This window comes from Cajanus cajan, chromosome 1 (assembly GCF_000230855.2).
Source record: "Cajanus cajan strain Asha chromosome 1, NIPB_CcT2T_4, whole genome shotgun sequence".
Classification (NCBI taxonomy): Eukaryota; Viridiplantae; Streptophyta; class Magnoliopsida; order Fabales; family Fabaceae; genus Cajanus; species Cajanus cajan.
Window position 1 is genome coordinate 31384162 of NC_138517.1, and position 22101 is coordinate 31406262.

At 36.6% G+C, this 22101-nt stretch overlaps 1 protein-coding gene across 2 annotated transcripts; it reads right to left on the reverse strand.

Moving 5' to 3' along the window:
• Window positions 1-624: 624 nt before the first annotated feature.
• LOC109803296 (villin-4) lies at window positions 625-20597 on the reverse strand. Of its 2 annotated transcripts, none has more exons than XM_020364809.3 (24): window positions 20177-20597; window positions 18610-18707; window positions 18330-18429; window positions 17709-17777; window positions 17359-17595; window positions 17048-17225; window positions 16836-16968; window positions 15855-16017; window positions 15607-15754; window positions 15369-15469; window positions 7542-7697; window positions 6955-7023; window positions 6790-6858; window positions 6552-6689; window positions 6286-6414; window positions 5178-5325; window positions 5048-5058; window positions 3640-3780; window positions 3294-3419; window positions 3142-3207; window positions 1792-2125; window positions 1455-1657; window positions 1143-1308; window positions 625-1063 (listed from the first exon to the last, which is right to left on the reverse strand). In XM_020364809.3, exons 2-23 carry the CDS (start codon window positions 18663-18665, stop codon window positions 1195-1197), a joined length of 2889 nt encoding a protein of 962 aa, XP_020220398.2. In that variant the 5' UTR covers window positions 18666-18707; window positions 20177-20597; the 3' UTR covers window positions 625-1063; window positions 1143-1194. The 2 variants fall into 2 exon arrangements, with proteins under 2 accessions (XP_020220398.2, XP_020220397.2); XM_020364808.3 differs by having other exon boundaries at window positions 625-1035; window positions 20177-20596.
• Between the last annotated feature and the right edge of the window lie 1504 nt (window positions 20598-22101).

Sequence of the window (22101 nt, forward strand, 5' to 3'; positions counted from 1 at the left end):
GATGCACAAGTGAATCATGTGAGTGACTCGGTGCCCACACTTATTCTAATTAGTTCATATTTATTTAAAACTACAAAATTAAGAAGAAGAAAAATATTACAAAAAATATTATAAACGAATTTTGTGTTTTAATATACTGTTTATGAATATTGAAAATATGAAACTACCGCATATTATATTCTAATTCTAAAAGTATGAAAATGGGAATAACTTAGGGAATATACTTCTAAAATCCAATTTCTAGAACAATAAAACCAAATTCATGTATAAAGACATTGAAAATAAATTAGCCATAAATTTGAGAAAGGGTGTAAATAGCATAAATGGGATGAAAATTCATTTGCCAACAAATATAGGCCATTTTATTCACTTAAAACACGTACACGTTTAGTTGCGTCTTCTAGTAAGATTAGACTAACTGAGGAATTTAAATTATTTGCACAAAATCATAGTTTCACTTACGGTAAGGTAATTAGATTTCTTACATGAGATTATACATTCAAATCTCAATGCTCCTATTATACCCCAAAAGAAATTACCTTGATGATGATGATGCCACTACTTGTTAGTTAAGCTGATACATATCAAAGTTAATGAGTTAGGAAATTTAGCTCGAAAGTGCAATTGAAACAAAGAATCACACTTTATTTCCAAAACAAATTACGAGTTGACTGATAGTTACACTCACTGTACACACTTCATCCTCAATATCAGTAAAACCTAAGTAGACCGCATTTGCAACCCAAATTGCTTGACCAAAACAATTTTAAATTAAAAAATAAATTGAAGACTAACATGTTGAGACCCCAAAAAATATAAATAAAAAAGCAAGCTCACAAACAAACTCTGCCCTATAAAATTAATGCCACGCAGCTAACTCAACAAAGAAATAACTAACATTCAAACCATTTCAAAGAGATGGGAAGAGGTGGAAAATCTCTAGTTTCTCTTCAAGAAAAGTTTCTTGGGAGCAGATGCAGCTATGCTAAAAAAAACACTGATGCTGTCCCTTTTACTTCAACGTTTAGTTCCTCACTGCAAAACAGAGAAGCTCCCTTGAGCTCTAAAACACACAATACAACAAGTAAACATAAAAATGTCAATGAGAAACACTAAAATTTTATGATCAAAATTTCTTCTACCTGCAACCTAAACTGCAGGGAGCTGATAGAAGGCTAAGTATACTTGCAAGAATCAGAATAACTGAACAGCCATTTTGAGTTTGTTTTGTTTCCATTTGGGCAACTTGTAAAAAGCATCCTTGGACATCCCAAATTTCTCTTTGAACTCCGCAGATGATAGATAAGTCTGTATACGTCAAAGCACAAACAAATCAAAACTAAAATGAAATAAAGCCCTATTATAAGTTGCAATTGTCAAATAATAGCAGAAAAGCAACAAAAAGGCAACATAAAATGAGAGAAGAGATGTTATAGCTAGATAATCCATTATACCTCTCGCTTGGTCACATCAATATTTGTTACAGGATCTGTGGATGTTATTTTAAGGCATTCATATGGGTAAGTCACAAGACCTTCCTCATCTTCAACTTCATCCTCTTTCACATCTTCCTGTATGGTTAGTGATTCAACTCTGCCGCTCACAGAATTCTCCTTGTCATTTTTCTCAGGGTTTGATTTGGGCATTACTGGACTCACTTCACATTGTAACAACCCAGAGAAAACAAAAAGCTTATTGTATTTAAGTAAATTATAACACACTAAGCTGTACACAAACCAGGAAAGGGGGGGGGGGGGGGGGGGTGGAAGAGGAGGACGTTCAATTATTTACCTTTAACTGAACGAGGTATCAAACTTTCTCGTGCTGAAGGTGGCTGTTCAAAAGAAGAACTAAGTGCAGCTATGGCTGCAGATTTTGGTGCCAGTATTGCAGAATCTGGTGTCACAGATTTTGGATACAGCTTTCTAACTACTGGAGGTGGGGTTGAAAGGTTCCTTGCATTAGGGTTCTCAAAATTAGCTGCTAGGGCATTAAAGGCTGGAGACCTGCCCCTCACGCGAACACGATCAGGACTGACGGACATGCTGCGGGAGGAACGCTGGGATTTATCTGGCACGCTACTCGACCGTCCCCCATAAGATACTGGTGTTCTCCGTTTGGGTTTCTGATAATATACCAGGCATTCAACAATCAAACAGAATAAATGCAAATAGAAACAATATATTTAGACTCAAGTATTTTTGCCTCCAACGTAGCAAGGCAGAGCAGATTAAAAGATTAAGTACACCAGAATGATCTGTGAAGCACCTCAGTTTAAGTCTGAATAAGTAGTAACTGTTACATCTATATCATGTAATAATTAGATCTATAACCTACTCAGGCTTGTATGATCCTTTATCAAGGATCAGAATTCAACAGCTTCACATATCCTCAAATTATATATTATGTTCTATTTTATCACGCATGTGTAGCTCAACTAAGTCTAACAGAACTTGGGTGTGATAGTCATGTCAGACATTTGATCCACCCTATCAAACCAACTTTCCTCCCTTAAATAGTATATATGATGCATACATATATAACTGACTCTATATGCATACATACATACATATACACTCGATCAACCAGTCCGTTTTTATTTTCCAAACAATCAACCTGTCTAAATTTAATTTCCAAATAACCCACATTTAATGAATGTAGCATTAGGAAAGCATGTTTAGAAGTTTCTAAAAGCTATAATATAAGATTAGGCAATAATTAACTACAGAAAAGAAACAGATTTTTTTCCATAATATAATTTATTTTTTCTTTTTTACAGTGAAGCCATTAGAACATTTATGCCACCCTGCCGTATTTAATTAATTTATATAATAAGCACAACTGCACAAGTATGCAAAACTCGATCACTAAACTATTTGCACAACATTTTGTCCACAAAGCCTAAATTAGTTGCAGTTATTATGGATCCCTATTTTAAAATTGTATACGTTACCCACAATAATTTACATAAGAAAAGGGGTTAAGAAAAATCCTTTAAGTTGAAGCAGCATTTCATTCATTAAATTGCAAAGAAGAAAAGAACATTGAAAACTTGACTTTTGAGTTTGAACAAAATATTTATAGGCAAGAGAAGAAACATTTCATTAGTGATGTAAGAGGGGAGGACAACAAATGCCTTACATCCAAAAGTGGTGCACCCCCACTTTTCACAATTGTAAGCTTCCTTTGAAATGAGTTCCCCAGCATCTTCAATGTAAAAAAGGAATAGCAAATAGTTAGGATATTAAAGCGACCAGAAATCATATCATGATGTCATTACATTGAGAACTTACTGCAGATTTTGCAGAATCCCATTTGAAGAAGCGTGTGAAGAAAGGTGGCTCGCTCCCTTCCATGACAACATATACTGGAGCTAGACGAGATAATTTTTCTAGAAGAAAATCATGCTCAAGAAATTTCTGTTCAATTCAAAAGAAAAATTCAGTAAATCCACACCTGACTTTGGAAATTTTAATATGATATCAAAACCATAAGATGTAAAAGACAGAAGAATGCTGAAATTATGATTTTCTAACAATACAGGGATGTTGTAGGACTTAAACATTAAAATAACTGAAAAGGCAAAACAAAGTCTTTAAAACAGTAGTCACTAAATTATACTAGCAAAACCAGTCATACCTCACCAATTGTTAGAGCCTGCATTCTACTCTTGGAGTCGACCTGCTGTCCAACCCAGACAAAGATATCCGTGCGACAATTCAAGATGAAAATGTCTTCTGTCATTAAATCATCCTGGGAGAAGTTATATACCTCTGTCACCTGAAAATATTTCTTCAGATTAATGCATTGCAGCAGAAATGAATCCAAGTAATTTATCTTCATAAGCAGCATAGCACACTGGAGTAAATTAACCCTAAAGATTTCATAGATGTGCTTCTAGTATAAATGGTAACAAAAAGGTGATCCATAGACATTGAGCAGACTCTGTTGGCATTCTTCACCAAAAGTCAGTCTCTAAAATAAATGAAAAAACCATAACCACTTTGAGTGCTCAAGCATGCCCCAACACCTAATATTTACAGTGACCCATTAGCAGTTTTTGTTCTATTTTGCTGCTCAAGTGCTCATTATAAAACTAGTCATTAAGTTTGACTCTGAATTATATTTTCTGCAGTGTCAATACTTTTCAATAAATATGACAGAACAGAACATCTAACTGAGTAATATGAAGACATTAGAACATTATGAATGCCACTATAAAGAGGTTGATCATCATCTGATGATGTATTTTTTGATGGAACTCATGTTGATGAGCTTCCTATGCAGGTAGGTATATTGGAATAGGAAAAAAAGGATGCCAGTCAAGGCCAAAAATGCATGAGTTATTGGAGGAAAATTCTAATAGATCGGACATAAGGCAGCTGGAGATAGGAGACAGGGATGAGGAATCATGGGGCAAGGCTTGAATATGAGGAGGGGAGAAGAGATTGAGGATGAGAGGTGTCCCAAAATATAGTTAGGAACTTAGGGTGGTTTAGAGGCTTAGGCTGCAGGGAAGAGATAGCTCACTGCTTCACCAAGATTTTTTCTTTTTTTTCTCTCATATTTGTCTCTACATTTTCATCTATTTTTACCATTGTAAGAGAAGCAGTGCTCCCAGTTTTTCATACTGAACCATTATTAATATCGGTACTTATCACTTTTCTATCTCAGATTTTTTCTACAGCACAACTGATTTTGGATTATGTGTCTTTCAAAATTGTATTTCATCCTCGTTCTGTAGCTATTCATTGATCATCACCTTCACCATCATTCTTGAGAACTGTGATTTATCACTTACATTTTCCAACAGTATCAGGTTGATCAAACTAGCATCTATTTCAATCATTTTAATCATGTGCTTAATGAATGGCATCATTAAGCTTTTATTTACATGACAAGCAACTTGACAGGTCAAAAATAATATATTTTTGGAGGCAAAGAGTGAAGGACTACTTTAATACACCTTCATACACCATTGGATCTCCATAAATTACAAAATCATGTATGCAGAGACTAGAGCTTACAGATCAGTGGGTATACTCACCTTTAAATTTCCTGCACATTGCTCAGTCAGGCAGCGCAAGAAAACCATCATAACAAGTCAGCTGTTTTGCCTTCAAAAGGGGGAAGGGGGAATGGATAAATCATTTTAACAAGCAAAAATTATCCCTTACCTTTAGAGAAGTGACAAGAAAATAGGTGAGGATCACTTTCTGCCTCTCTAAGAATCTTCTGACTGGGATATTCTGATTTTCCTCCTAACAATTCCCAAAACTGTTCAGATTCGGAACCTTCCCTTTGTGGTTTGGATTGTAAATTTGGCTGCAGAAAATAACAGAGCATGAGAACCAGATAAACGAAGATAACAAATATATCAGAACTGGGTAAAGATAAATTACACTCTCCTCCCTTGGAAGATGCTAAAATTACACTGTCCTCTCTAATTTAAAAATTACACTCTCTTTCATAAGAGGTGAATTGGGCTACATTTTAGTCCATTTTAAGGGAAATGAAACCTAAAGCCATGGTGAGAAACTACAAACAATCGACCTAGGGGGATACTTCCTCACTATGAAACTTTTAATTTCACTGAACTAATTCTGAACATCCCATTATTGGTTTAGAATATTTATAAGATTAAATAAAGTTTTACATATTTCTACTATCAGCTTCAAAACTACACCTAAAATCTGCATTTCATCTTTTAGGTCTTGAAGTTGTAAGAGTCTGAAACTAATTTACAATGATGTTAAGAATCACAAAGAGAGAAAAATTGTCCTTAAGAAGCTCCTTTACATCAAAATTGGTTGCAGTGTGATGCATATCAATCCCTTAGGAGAGGAAATTATAATTTTATAAAATTGAGAGAATGATAATGTAATTAGACATTTATCAGGATGGGGGGAGTAATTTACCCATTTAATAATAATCTTCTAAAAAAACTTGAATATTTAAAAACTTGAACTTTGCATAGATGTATTGATTAATATATATATTTTTTTAATATCAGTATAATTTCTTGGCTAGGAAAAATAGTCATTTGGTAAATGCCACTAATTAAACACGAACCTAAAACCTCTGTGACAACAGAAGAAATCATAAAGCTACTAGGCTATAGCCTAAATGGCAATTTTTAATCATTCTTAACATGAAAACATGTACATTTTCACGTATAGCTGCTTTTCTAACAATTAATTTGATCAAATGGTATGCTAACTTCCTCGTATTGGTTTAGATGCACGACAGTTTTCTCACTAATTATATCTTAAGTACATATCAGACCTTTATCAAATCCAGCATCCTCTCAACAAGTTCCTGGTCTTCTGCACTTGTAGAGTTTCCAGACCAAGTAAAGACAGCAGGCCCATTATGAAGTATGTAACAATAAGAGGAATTCAAGGAAGAAGCAACCTGGTTGACATAAGAAAATGACAAGGAAAAATTTAATGCCAAAAATAAAATTTGTACATTCAAAAATGTGTTGCCCAATATAAAATGACTTGTTACTGGATAGGCATATGACACTACAAAGAGAAATCAGGGCATACTGGTTCAACTTGTATAGCTTGCATATTGTCTGGTCCAGAGCCCTGGATGCGGAATAATGCAACACCATTCTCATTGTATGTCTCATCAGGAATTCCCTTTTCTGCAATGTAACTCTTGTATCCTTCACTAAGGCCACCCTAATGATTAAAGGAATAAAGAGTTAAATGGCCAGTACTTTACACACACTCATGCTAACAAGAGTATTTTTTTGGTTCCCACTATTAGGATCCCACAAACCTTAAAAACAATGAAGCTTTGGAGGATAGAATGAAACTGAATTGGTTCATTGCCTTCGTATATACGAGCCTACAGTTAATCAGATATGCATTATATCAGTAAGGAGAGAAATGAGCACAAATAATATCTAAGTGAAATGAATAAGACACTTTCCAGAAAAATTACCTGGGAAGCAAGAAACTTCATTGACTCAACCATTTTGCTTGCCAATGAATTGGCTGAAGCTCGTTCTTCCTGTTTTTGAATAAAAGAGCTTGTAAACAATGCAGGCAGTAGGTTCACAATATAGATAGATAGATAGATGTAGATATATAGAGATAGAGAGAATTGTTGAGCTTAAGAATGCAAGCAGTAGGTTCACAATGCAATCTTTACACACAAAAATCCCAAGATAAGAAATGCAATCTTTATGTTTCTAGTCTCAATAGTTTAAAATAATAAATGACTTCTTAAAATTTCCAAAACTTTTCAAATAAGATCACCAAATCCAATATGTTGTTAGGTCCCTATACAGATGTGATTGAAAGAAACAATAATATAGGGACCCAAACCCAATTATAGTTTTTAAACTGAAGGGGCCTATTTAAGAATACCCTACACATAAAGGGGGTTGCAGATTAACTTAACTGCTAATATATACTTCACCTACAGCCTATATGTGAACATTTTGCAACCAGATTAGTTGTTTATTTTTATATTAAAATCACATATAAGAAAAGGTAGAATCAAATACTAAATAGTAAATATTTTACCTCAACACTATTCTTTCCAATCCACGTTCCTATAAGACAATCTTCTTTATCCTCTCCAGGATATGTATACTGAAAGATGCAGCAATCTCCGCTATAAAATTTTGACTGATCAGAAGCTTGAAGAAGAATCTTTTCCTGGCCATTGACGCGCCAAACCTGTGCAATTAGAGTAAAATCATTGTCAACAACAGAAACAAAAGAAAGCAATGTTGGGATTGTATCACACCAGATCACAACCTCTCCACCCTAATAAAGAGAAGGATAAAGGGTATCTTTCAAATTCTCAAGGAATAAAACAAACAACACCTAACATATCAACTGCAATCATGAATATAACCCTATAGTTGGAAACTAAATTCACGTTGATGTTTAAAGTCTCAACTTAACTTAGTAAATTACAACATGTTTCCAATGGAAAGTTGAAATCTAAGTGTATATTTGGAGAATTCTTTGGCACACCAAAGCAAAAGGGAAAGAAATGCGAAAAATATTTATTGAGACTAATATAAGCATACGCAAAACAGCCTCTTTTCTTTTTTTCTTCAATTCATTTTGATATTTCTCCTAGTCATACCTAACCCACTTTGAGGTCTGTTAGAATGTAGGTTTGTGTCAAACTCAACCTCACAAAACCAACTTGTAAGGTAAAGACTACTCCCTACTTATATACATTATTAAGGCTTTATCTCTAATTGATGTGAGATCTCCAACAAGATCAAAATACTATGTTAAATGTATTGATGAAAACCTTTATTATAATATACTTCATGTGAAAAAGAGGTCTGAATTGTTCTTGTTTCAGAATTTTAATAAAGAGATCAAAACTCAATTTTGTATTCATATTTATACTTTATTATAGTTATTGAGAAAATCCCAAGTCTCACATTGATTAGTGATAAGGCCGAAGTAGTGTATATAAATGAAGGCAACCCTCACCTTAGAATTCAATTTTGTAAAGTTGAATTAGGCCAAAACCCACATTTTAAGATGATATCAAAGTCTATCCTAAATCCATTAACGGGTCACCTACCATATTACCTATGTACTAAGCCCAATAGTATTAGACATTAAGGAATGTATTGGGAAAAATCCAAGTCTCACATTGACTAATGATAAGGCCAAAGTAGTGTATGTAACTGGCAACAACTTTCACTTTAAAAATTGATTTTGTAGGGTTGAACTGGCCCAAACCACGTTCTAAGAATAGTGATAATGCCAGTAAATTTTCATTTGTTTTTTCAAATTCATTTTTGCTTCTAATGGCATTCTTCATGATCACTTGTGCTCATACTCTCAACAAAATGCAGTTTCTACTTGCTAATCACAAAACAAGCACTTTACCCATACATCACAGTAGTGTCCCTTTCTAATTTTGGCATGATGATCCTTATTGCCTGCTATTTGAGATTAACAACATGCCTCCTCTGGGCTTGAAGTATATACCTTATTTTGTTGTTTCCTCATTGTTAGATATAATTTTATCTTATAGTCTTTTATCTTATAGTTTTTATCTTATGGGCCTAGGCCCACTACTTTGTATTTAAACACATCTTTTGCTTTGCAATACACAAGGAATATGTTCTCTTCATTCACCATCACTCTCAACATGGTATCTAGAGCCTAATCCTTGACCTCCCGGTGGACCCACTGTTCATCGGTGCCCGGAAAACGTGTCTCATTCCGTTTTCCGGCTACCCACCCTGTCGTGTCTCATCCCGACAATTTTTTCCTTTTTTTTTAGGGTTTTCTTCGTCACTACCGCTGCTGTCCACCGCCGCCGCCGTCGACTTTCCGGCCGGCGACCAACCCACCCAGGTCGCCCTGCTCCGGCGACTCACCCGCCACCGGTCACGCGGCGAACGGAGATCGCACGCGCCGATCTCCTCCTCGCGCGTTTTTCTCTCTCCTCCACGTCGGCCGCCGCGCGTGGCGGCGCGTCTGGCCACCTTTCCGGCAGCGACCACCGGCACTGGACTCGCCCAGACCCCCTCTACCCCGATCTGTGATTTGTTTTGTGATCGGCCATCGTTTGTCACGGGTCTCTTCCTTTTCGGGCCGTTTTTTTTTCTCTCTCCTGTTGCTGTTTCTCTCTCCTATTACAGCATCTATGTCTTCCTCTTCCGCTGCTCGGCCTGACTCTGCTATTTTCACTAATTATGTCAATGTCCCTCTTTCCATTGACAAGTTAGATGGCACCAATTATGATACTTGGGCTTCGGATATCAAGCTTTGGCTTAAGGGACAGGATTATGTTGCTCACCTTACCCAGACAGCTACTTCTGTTGATGAGAAAGATCGTCCTCGTTGGTTGAAAATTGACGCTCAAATTTGTAGTGTCCTTAAGTCGACCATTCATCCCTCCTTAAAGCAAATTTTTCGTGCCCATGAGACATGTGTTGATTTATGGGAACAAGCCCGAGTGTTATACACCAATGATACTCAACGTCTCTATGGTGTATGTCAAAATCTCCAGAATATCATCTCCCCCCGACGCCTTGATGGTTCCATGGCTGAGTATTTGGGCAAAGTTCATGGCCTCCTACATGACTTCAATGAACTTTTGCCTCCTGCTGACACTCCTGCCAAGGAACTAGAGCAACGCCAAACATTCTTTATGTTGATGGCACTGTATGGGCTTCCTGATGAGTACTCTTCCATTCGTGATCAGATTTTGGGATCTCCGACCGTGCCTACCTTGAACTCGGCTTGGTCCACTCTGTTGCGTGTGCCCTGCAAGTCTTCCCCTAACATACCTTCTTCAGCTACCACTGGCGACTCCTCTGCTTTGGTTTCTCAACGTGATGATCGTCAGCGTTCTCGCAAACCAGGCAAAGGTCGTCCCAAGTGTGATCACTGTCACAAACTGGGTCACACAATTGACCGTTGCTATGTCTTACATGGTCGTCCCCCTCGCCCTGCTAGTGTTGTTGCCCACACTGCCTCTCCTGTCTCGACTGCATCTGGTGCTAACCCCTCTGACAGTTCTGGCTCTGGGCCCCCAGCTCTCTTCAATGACTTCCTTAAATGGTATGAAGAACGTCAAGCTTCCAATTCCACTGCTTCTGTTGCGCACACAGGTCCTTCGTTTGTTGGTCTCACTCACTCCACCTCTCTTGGCCCTTGGGTCCTAGATTCTGGTGCTACCGATCATATTTCTGGTAATCGGTCTCTTTTCTCATCTCTTTCTACCTCTACTTATTTACCCTCTATCACTATGGCTAATGGTTCTCGCGCCACATCTCATGGTGTTGGTACTGTCCATCTTTCTCCTTCTCTCTCCATTGACAATGTCCTTTATGTCCCAGAGTCTCCCTTTAATTTATTATCCCTTAGTCGTCTTACTCGTTCTCTTGATTGCCTTATTTCTTTTACTAAAGATTCTGTTTTCTTACAGGACCGGAGTTCGGGATGGATGATTGGCACCGGATGTGAGTCTCATGGCCTTTATCACCTACGCACCTCTGCTCCTGTTGGTTTGGTGGCGGATTCCCCTACCCTCATCCATGCTCAATTAGGTCATCCTAGCCTTGCCAAGCTTCAATATCTTGTACCACGTCTGTCTAAGTTGTCTCAGTTGTCGTGTGAGTCGTGTCAGTTAGGCAAACATAGTCGTAGTTCTTTCTCTCCGAGTGTTCACAAACGAGCATCGTCTCCTTTTGCTTTAGTTCATTCTGATATTTGGGGGCCGAGTCGGGTCCCGTCCACTTTAGGATTTCAGTATTTTGTCACTTTTATTGATGATTACTCTCGATGTACTTGGTTATTTTTAATGAAATCTCGTTCTGAATTATTTTCCATATTTCAATCTTTTTATAATGAAATTCAAACTCAATTTGGTGTTTCTATTCGTACTTTTCGTAGTGATAATGCTCGTGAATACCTCTCTCACTCCTTTAAAGCCTTCATGGCTTCCCATGGCATTCTTCATCAGACTTCTTGTGCATATACCCCTCAACAAAATGGGGTGGCTGAGCGCAAAAATAGACACCTAATTGAGACCACTCGCACCCTCTTACTTCATGGTCACGTTCCTCAAACTTTTTGGGGTGATGCTCTTCTCACTACTTGTTATCTCATCAATCGAATGCCATCTTCTGTCCTCAACAACCAAATACCTCACTCTATTTTATTTCCCTCTCAACCTCTCCACCCCCTACCTCCTCGCGTCTTTGGATCTACGTGTTTTGTCCATAATCACAGTCCTGGTCTTAACAAACTCTCCGCTCGGTCTCATAAATGTGTCTTTTTAGGGTATCCTAGGTCTCAAAAAGGGTATAAATGTTTCTCACCCTCCCTTCGTCGCTACTTAATCTCGGCCGATGTCACCTTTCTTGAGTCTTCTCTCTACTTTTCATCTACTTCCTCTTCTCCTACACCTGTCCTTGCCCCTTCACTCTTACCTCTTGTCTTTGATACTCCTCCTGGGTCTGCTGTGTCACCCGACCCACCACCTCCGCCTCCACTTCAAGTTTATCATCGTGGCAACGCTCCAGCCTTCCCATTGGACCCTCACCCGACTCTACTTCGGTGCCACCTCCTCTGTCTCCTCCGGCCCAACAACTTGAGTCTGACCTCCCTATTGCCCTTCGGAAAGGTAATCGTTCTACTCGTAATCCTTCCCCTCATTATATTACTCTGAGTTATCACCGGTTATCCCCCTCCCAATATACTTGTCTCTCTTCTCTTTCTTCTGTGTCTATTCCTAAAAATGTAGGTGATGCCTTGGCCCACCCTGGTTGGAAACAAGCCATGCTTGATGAACTGTGTGCTCTTCAGAACAATGGTACTTGGGATCTTGTTTCTCTGCCTCCTGGGAAGTCTGTGGTTGGATGTCGATGGATCTTCACAATCAAGGTTGGTCCTGATGGCACCATTGATCGACTCAAAGCTCGTTTGGTCGCCAAAGATTATACTCAAATTTTTGGATTAGACTATAGTGACACTTTCTCTCCTGTTGCCAAGATGGCCTCTGTCAGATTATTCTTAGCCATGGCTGCTCTTCGCCGTTGGCCTCTCTATCAACTGGATGTTAAAAATGCCTTTCTTCATGGGGATTTGCTTGAGGAAATTTATATGGAGCAACCTCCTGGGTTTGTTGCTCAGGGGGAGTCTTCCGGTTTGGTATGTCGTCTCCGCAAATCACTTTATGGTCTTAAGCAGTCTCCAAGGGCATGGTTTGGTAGATTCAGTACTGTAGTCCAACAATTTGGTATGACTCGAAGCGAAGCTGATCATTCGGTCTTATATCGACATTCCACTGCTGGGTGCATCTACTTGATAGTGTATGTTGATGATATTGTTCTCACTGGTAGTGATCATCATGGCATTTCTCAGATAAAACAACATCTTTGCCATCACTTTCAGACAAAAGACCTTGGTAAACTTAGGTATTTCTTGGGGATTGAGGTAGCGCAGTCTACAAATGGAATTGTAATATCTCAAAGAAAGTATGCATTGGATATTTTAGAGGAAACTGGGCTAATGAATTCCAAGCCCGTTGATACACCTATGGATCCTAATGCTAAACTTCTACCAAGTCAGGGGGAGCCTTTCTCAGATCCTGAGAGATATAGAAGACTGGTTGGGAAATTGAATTATCTCACGGTAACACGTCCTGACATCTCTTTTGCGGTTAGTGTGGTCAGTCAATTTCTCAATTCTCCATGTGCAGGACATTGGAATGCAGTCATCCGCATTCTGAAGTATATCAAAGGTGCTCCAGGAAAAGGTTTATTATATGGCTACAACAATCATACCCAAGTTGTGGGATACTCAGATGCAGATTGGGCAGGCTCTCCCTCTGACAGGAGATCCACCTCAGGTTATTGTGTCTTTATTGGCGATAACTTGATTTCGTGGAAAAGTAAGAAGCAGAATGTAGTGGCAAGATCTAGTGCAGAAGCAGAATACCGTGCCATGGCCTCTGCTACGTGTGAGCTTATTTGGCTCAAACAGTTGCTTAAAGAACTGAGATTTGGCGAAGTTACACAGATGACTCTCATATGTGATAACCAAGCTGCCCTGCATATTGCCTCAAATCCAGTATTTCACGAGAGGACCAAACACATTGAAATAGATTGTCACTTCATTCGTGAGAAGATTTTATCTGGGGACATTACTACTCAGTTTGTTAACTCTACTGATCAGTTGGCAGATGTCTTCACCAAATCATTACGGGGTCATAGGATTGATTATATTTGTAACAAGCTTGGTGCATATGATCTATATACACCAGCTTGAGGGGGAGTGTTAGATATAATTTTATCTTATAGTCTTTTATCTTATAGTTTTTATCTTATGGGCCTAGGCCCACTACTTTGTATTTAAACACATCTTTTGCTTTGCAATACACAAGGAATATGTTCTCTTCATTCACCATCACTCTCAACACTCATCAACCCAAGAATTTCATTTTCCCTTGAGTCTTTGGGTCAACTTTTGTCCATAATATCACTCCTAGTCCTAACTAATAAAATTTTGGCCAAATACTTTGTGTTTCTCTCAGTTACATTTAAAGTTATTCTTGTTTTTCACCTGCTCTCCAATGTTACCTCCATAGTAGTCAATCCCAAATAGCAGCACAAAAGACAGCTCCAAAAACACTATCAGGATTGTGGATAGACAGATGACTACTATTTTGAACCCTAAGTTCTAAACACAGACTTATAATACATGTCTATAAGCTGAAAAAGAAAAATATATAAAATTAAAGACATTTTCATAATTAATGATTAAAATTCATATTGTCAGCTTTTAGAGATTTAAGACAATACATAGATGGAAAGACTGAGTTTAGTGTCATTGAGTAAATCCATCAGGACATTGGCTCTCAAGGTTGAGATCCTATATCAACAAGAGATGATTGATCGCTAATGTAATCCTTATAAAGCTTGGGTACTCCTTACCTTACTAGTCAGTTTTGTGGGTAGGTTAGGTCCTAAAGCCCAAATTCTAAGACTCAATGAATCTTTATAAGGAACTTAGATAACTTATGTTTGTAACAAGCTTGGCACATGTGAGTGTGACTTACATGCCCCAGCTTGTGGCTAAATGTTTTAATAGTGTAGATGATTTTGTTGAGTGCGCACTTCATAGTGTCACTGTGGAACTGGCTGAACAGTATAACTCCTTTAAGCAGCTAACTAATTACAGCTGTAGTGAACTATTAGTTATATTAGTATTTGTCAACCATTCTATCAGAGCAGTAGATAAATATAGTGACTAAGCCGTATTGATCATTCTCCAGATTTCAGAAGGTTCACTGAAATTCTCTCAACTTTTCCTCCCATATTCTCATTCCTAAAAATTTCTTTAGAATGTCAGAAACATTCACCATTATTTCTAAGTTTAGTGTACCATGTGATTACAGTAATTAGGAAAATGCATCAATATATTTATCATAATGATGATATAATATCAAATCCATGATGTAGTTGAAAGTTGAAGCTATAAGATCTTCAACATGTCTCTCTTTCCTCTCTCAACCCTCAAGCCTCAAGTTTATACAGTCTAATTTGTATAGGAAGTGGTATGCTTCCCATTCTACACTAAGTCCTTTCCATAATCAGAGGATATAACAGTTACTTATTTAGTTCAATTCAAATACCGTATTCCAAATCTATGATAGAATACAGCTCTTACGTCTCATTCTGGATTAGAGACAGTGGGAGTTTCAAGGGGTCTCCTGATAGTACTAAGAAATTGTCTCATTAGAAGAAATCAATTATACAAGATATAAAACCGATAAGAAAGTGATAAGAGTAAAACAAAGAAAAGTTACATCAAGAAATAACAGTTGTGAGGAATACTAAGTAACTGGCAGAATACCTGCAAATGTCCTGTACAATCAATGTGGGGTTGGGGCTCTTCCCTCACTGGATCAGCTTTCAACAAGCCCTTTACATTTACTCCTTGACGTTTTAGAAGTGCTACCAAGTACAAAGTCATGAGGGGAAAAAATGGAATGATATAATTACAACATTACCAATGATATTGATGACAAAATTTATTGTTATAAGAATCACTTTAGGTCACAATAACAACTATAAAATTATTTAACACCTACCTGCTACCTTGCCACGACCATCTTCAGATACTGTTACATCAGTTGTCTGAGGCCAAGAATCAAATTTGGACCTGAACATCACTGTTTCAAATCCTTCTATCACACGAATTATTTGGGGTTTCAGTTTATCAATATCACTGACTAACTCCTGTTTGTGGATCAACAGCAATTAAACAATAATGAGAACTTATAGCAAAACTAAATCTTATAGCAAAATGCCAAATGCTACTGATAAAGAAATGTGTTACATCTGCGACTCCACTTGCACTTTTTCTCTCATCAAGGGAGGTATTTCTTCCCATCCAGACAAACACTTCAAACCCACAATCAAGGATATAGCATTTATTAGTGTCAAGTAATTCCCTTTTCAAAGAATCAGTCTCAACAGGTTCAGCCTTTTCCTTTTCAACACTGCAAAATTGATAATTTCATTAGAACTAGATTTTAGTATAACAGATGAATTTCATAAATGTGTTGTCAAAATAGTTAATATTTTGAAATTTTCAGTATTATCAATTGATACGACTTTAGACAAAGAGTTGTGGATTTGCAAGACTTCACATTGAATTAAAGTTATAGTTTCACAAGTGAAGCTGAATTAAAAACAAGGGTAAATGCTAATTTCACTCTTCAACTTTGAGCCACATGTAGACTGAAGCTTAAAGGCAGAAAATATATGTAGATCTCATAAATTTTATGTGTGCAAAACCCCTTTCACTGAGCAAACCATTAAAGAACTATAGGAAACCAGGAAATCTCATGTGAGTTACATGTTACACCAATAAAATGTTTTGACCTCAAATAATACCATGAAACTGAAAATTAACTAGGTTTTTCCTTTTTAACAGTTTTAGATTTTCATTTAATCAATATATTACTGGAGGTAAAATCTTGTTATAATAGGTATCCAGGAAAGTCTCGTGCCATTTCTATTTAGTTGACAATGACATCAGGGTTTTACAGTTGAAGTGAGAAATTGGGTTTTTGGAGGAGAGGGAGGGGGCATTTCATTTACACATTTTCAAACTATGTTATAATCAACACATGGCTAAAAATTAAAAGGTGTAAACAACTACTTACCCTAAAAATAATAGGCGAGAGAGGAGGATTACAAAACATGTAAAAAGTAAAAACCAATGAACTTCATCCAAATGACATTTAGCTAAAAATATAACAAAATACACTGTAGTGTGACCAAACAAAAATACTAGTGAGAAAACTCATATTACCAAAGCAGCTTCGGAGGGCAAAAATCAGTAGGCTTGTCATCATCACTGGCCGTTTTTCGAGGAAGAGGAGCAAATCCGCCAAAGAAACCCCAGAATTCCCCAGTTTCTGGATCAGCCATCAACTTTCCATCCTCTGCATGGAAGTTCGAGTACGGACGTTCAATTCATAATAATCAGTAATCACAAACACCAAAATATATTTGTTCACTTACCAACAGCAGCTACCTCACATTTCCCTTCATGGTAGGTATCCTTAATATACTGTACAACTTCCAAAGCTTTAGCCCTTTCTTGAATAGATGAATTGGAACCATTAAATTGGAAAATTTTTGACTCGGTATCCAGAACAAAAATATCATCATGGTTGAGTGAAGCTCTAGCAAATGGAACCTATAACCAACACAAATGCTTACTCAACAAGCAGAAAATAACATTTCTATATATGCATGCATCTGACTCAGTCTGTACAATAGTGACCTACAAGACTCAAACCTCAATGGCAAAGGACTAATCTCAAACTTGCCTCTTTGACATGTACAACATGTTTCCCTCTGCATACAAACAACCGTGTCTTATGTTTTTCAGCCTCGGCATGTTTCAAACCAGAAGCAACTCCACCTTCTTGAGGGATAATACATGGTTTGAAATAAGACAGGAACTTTTCAGTTTCATGGCCTTGAACTTCACGGTACTGAACAGCACGTCCTCCAAGAGCTGCATCCAGTTCAACTGTCTTGATGGCTGCAGTGCCAGCCTCATCCTGTTTTGATGTTACAGTCAATGGGTAACAAGTAAGCAAAAATTAAAACTAATGCTTAACCAGAAAAGGAAACAAATTACAAAAAAACAATCTTAAAAATATATAACAAGTACCTGACTGGTGTCTTTACCAAGCCAGTAATGGATGTCATGGCGCATAGCACCACTTTTTGATGCAGTTGTCTACAAACAAAGAGGATTAGAAATAAGATAATATTTATACTAGTGAAAAATTTTGTTTCATACACAACGCAGTATGCACGGGCAAATTGATGTAAATCTAGCCAAAACAAGTTTATATAGAGGAATATGTTGATATTTGAATCAAAGACCTCATACAATCTTTCTCAGCAAGGGAAAACAAAGCTCATGGGAAAGTGGCCAACAATGTATTTTCACTGACCTCATGCTCACATATGATTAAGAGAAAATAATATATTTTGTATACACAGGCATCATTTTTTTAATGAGAATTCATGGTGCACCAAAAGTGAAAAATGTATAGAAGCTCCATAATGAATGTTTTCCAAAGAAAAATGAAGACAAAAATTGATCCACATGCCATTACATACCAATATTCTGATTTTTGTCATGCTGGGAACAACAATTGCTTTTTAATTACAATGTCCATGCAATTTAATAATAAACAGAAATTGAAACTTCCTGAAATAGTACCAACATGACTACTTGAGGCTAACATTGTATGAATGAATAATCACTGAAAATATGGCTTACCTTTAAGATCACATAGGAGTCTCCAGTGAAAAATTTCCCATAAGAGGACTTAGGGACAGGAACTGGATTAAAATTCTCGATACGCCATATTTCAAGTCCACTATCTATGGTTAAGGAAAATAATGCTCAAGTACCGGGAACAGATCAACTATCGAAGCAAGAGATTAAATTAAGCATGACAAAACCAAATTAAGCAGAAACCTTGAATGAATCCTCTAAATATGAAAATCTGATAAATAGTAAAAAGAACAATATGTTAACGAGAATAGAAGCAGGATACGCCTTTTGTCCAGCTCCCTGGAAAGCAGGATCCAAATCTCTCATGGAAACGGCCATAATATTCTTCTATTACCTAACTTAAATATAGCAATAAATACCCTGAAAGAAAACCATAAATGATATAATGAGTGAATATAAAAGCAAGATCAAAGTGTTAATTTTCTGAAGCAGAAATTTCAACAAAGAAATTCTGGCACAGTAATTACTTTATTCAGACAGTAGAGAAATTTCTCAGGAGTTGGAATAGATTATACATAAGGTTAGCATCATTAATTTACAAGGGAAAGGTAATAAAAAGTAAAAAAGAACAACTAGGCAAATTGTAACTGCTATAATCTTCTTTAATCTACTATTACGAATCCCAAGTACATAAAGAGCTTATTTGCCTATATTCATGATCACAATTTAAGACAGGTGTATCACAAGAAGCAAAGAAAAATAGGAACACATTCTCAAGCACGTCATTGTCAGCAGCTACACACTCGTGGTTGTTCGCAGATAAGTAAATAAATTGCACTTTCAATAAGCACAAATGCCTTTTTCACAGAAGCTTCTTAAAAGTAGAAAAAAGCATAACAGAAAATTGCATCTTTTGTCACCATGTCCGTTCTGCATACCTAATTAATGCAGCTAAATATTTTGGTACTCATTAATTGACATAAGTTTAAGCTATGTGAGACGTACATGAAAGATAAACACGCATCCTCATATTTGCATCCAAAATAAACTTTGCACTGCACTGTGCAAAATTTCACTAATTCGATTGAGAAGTGAGTTGCCATTGGAATGGAAGCTCATAAATCCCAATTCTACTATTCTAAAAAAATTGCCCAATAATATATCAAATAAATTAAGTAAATCAATCTTGATCATCCATGTAAGAATGAATGGTCAAGATTATTCATCTGAACTCCCCCCCCCCCCCCCCCCGCCCCCTCTCTCTCTCTCCCTACGAACAATGGATAACTGATCCAACGCCAAAGATACTTCAGAAACAAACGCATCCAGCGAAGAAATTAGTCAAAACAAGTGAAAGAAAACCAAAATCACATAATCCTCCACGTAGATGACATGCCACGAAATGCACACATGACAGGTACAATTCGCAAACGCCACCGTTTAACAATTTAACAATTTAACAATAACAATAAACCACAAAGAAAACTACCCGTATACCTAGCTAACTGACACGTATTCACACACACAATACGATACGCCACAACATCACTTAAGCTGATCCCGAAAACACAGCGTCGCTAAAAACGCTCAAACACTTCCCTACGATGTCGTTCCATTCCCCAAAATCTCGAGCCTCAACATCTTAGATTTCGCAAAATAAATAAACAAATAATAAATAAACACAGTCACACACACTCACACAGAGATTTTTCAAAATCCGAAAAACGAGAGAAAAAAAAAACGCAATGTCCGATTCAGGTCAATCAAGTTCTATCGCATTTCAGACCAATCGGAAACCGGATCGAAATTCGAGCAAAACTCATGCAACTTCAACAAGAGTAAAAAGCGTAAAAAAACAAAAACGGATTCAAAGACCTTCACAATCATACCTGGAAAGAAGAGGCAGAGACAGCAGCAATCGATTTTGTCTCTATCGAAATCCGCACAAAAACCGAATATTCGAGAAACCGAGAACCAACAAAACACGAATAAACGCGAAGCACGACCTCAAGCTGAGAAAACCGGAATCGCGAAATTCAAAAAATAAATTAAAAAGAAATGATGAATCGAAATGAATAGGAGGCGCAGATCCAATCGGAGGAACAAAATTGTAGGGATTCAACGGAAGGAAAATGAAGGTGGCGGAAAGTGAGAGAGAGAAAGAAGAGGAAAGTAGAGAGTGAAAGAAGAAGAAGAAGAAGAAGAAGAAGAAAATTTAGAGAGAGAAAGAATATTTAGTAGAAGAAAAAAGCGTGAATGTGAGCGAGAGAGAGAGAAAGCGAGGGAATGATGAAATGCCAGGCGTGCTTATCACTAACGGCAACATAACCCCAACCCCACAACACACCACACACATGAACTGTAAAACTGCGTTTTTAATTAATATTTTCTTTTAGGCCACCCAAATTAAATATTAAATTAATAATCTTCATTTTTTTTTTTTTTTTTACTTTGTGGGGGTGAAAAGAAAATCATGATTGTAATTGTTGTCTTTGTTGCTGTTTCCCACTGTCTGGTTCAGGTGCCACTTTGTCGCTCTTGTTCGCGGTGGTAACTTGGTGTCAAAAAAATAAGTGCTGTAATAATTTTTTAGATTTTTATGAACCAAATGTGATGTTAATTAAATGCAAATTATTAGGTTTAGATATCGGAGTTGAGAGATATTTAGATGAAGTGAATAATAGCATTAATTATCATCTGATTGCTTCACAAGAAAAAGGGAGGAAAAATACAGAAAATGATATGTTTTTATTTAGTTAAATAAAATAAAATATTTTATATTTTTATTCTTCTAAATCAAGTGAAGCATTGAGTTTGTATTATAGTATAAATTTGATGAGTTCAATTCATTATAAATCATGATAAATGTAATTTTTGAGTTAAAATAATGATTATAAAAATTAATAAAGTTATTTTATATTCAAATTGAAATGAAATAATAGTATCAAAATATTTATACTACATAAATTATTTACTCAAATTTAATTACATTCATACATGTTTAGAAAAATTACAATTAAGTAATATTCAAAGATGTTTTTAAGTACCAAACCATAATTTAAGTGAAAAAATAAAAATATTTTTCCACTAAACTGAAACATTGTTGTTAGTCAAAGAATCTAACTTAGTTAATTCAACATTGCATGTGAGTTATTATTATAAACTTGTTTTTATACCAATTGCAAAGTATAATTTACACACATCCTAAATCAAACACAGTGAAAAAACCAAAAAGCATGGAAAAAGGTGTAAGTGAAACTGTGACACAATTAAGTAGCTACTACCCCTTTTACTAATATCCTAAAGAACAAGTTAAAAGGTCCATTTTTCTGCCTTCTTTTGTTTTTTTCTGGTAGGTGAACAGAGGGGAATATGCATTTAACCAAGCTTTGTAAGTCAATTTAGTATCATAGTAGCTTAATTCATGTTTCCAAAATTGGATTTCTCATTTGGCTAGAGGGGCTTTTGATAGTGAAGTGCAATTCATTTATTATATATTTGTGGGCGAGATGACAGAAAGGGAAAGGAGTTTGAGTTGGATTGAGGGTTAAGGGCTTAAGGGGTGACCTATGAATTGAAAGGATTGGATGCCAAAAAGGGTGAAACTTGGAAAGGTCGGTCACCGGCTAATGCTATTATTATTCATGTAAATTGCCATAAAGCCTAATGTGAGTGGGTCTACTTGCTTGCTACAAACTTTAGTATGGCAAAAGTGTCATGTCCCTCATTCACCTTTTTTCCCCCCTCTTTTCTATGTGTTGGAAAAAACCAAATTAGAATACTTTTGACTTGGGAAAAATACTACTATTTGCAT

Bases quoted from the DNA above. Each gene is read 5' to 3' on its own strand.
- LOC109803296 (XM_020364809.3), bottom strand. From the start codon at position 18,665: ATGGCCGTTTCCATGAGAGATTTGGATCCTGCTTTCCAGGGAGCTGGA. The intron at 7,698-15,368 runs GTATTCTGCCAG...CTAATTGCACAG, and splicing joins ATTGTACAGGACATTTGCAG to GTTTGGCGCGTCAATGGCCA. The intron at 2,126-3,141 runs GTAAGGCATTTG...GTATATTATCAG, and splicing joins GGGGTGCACCACTTTTGGAT to AAACCCAAACGGAGAACACC.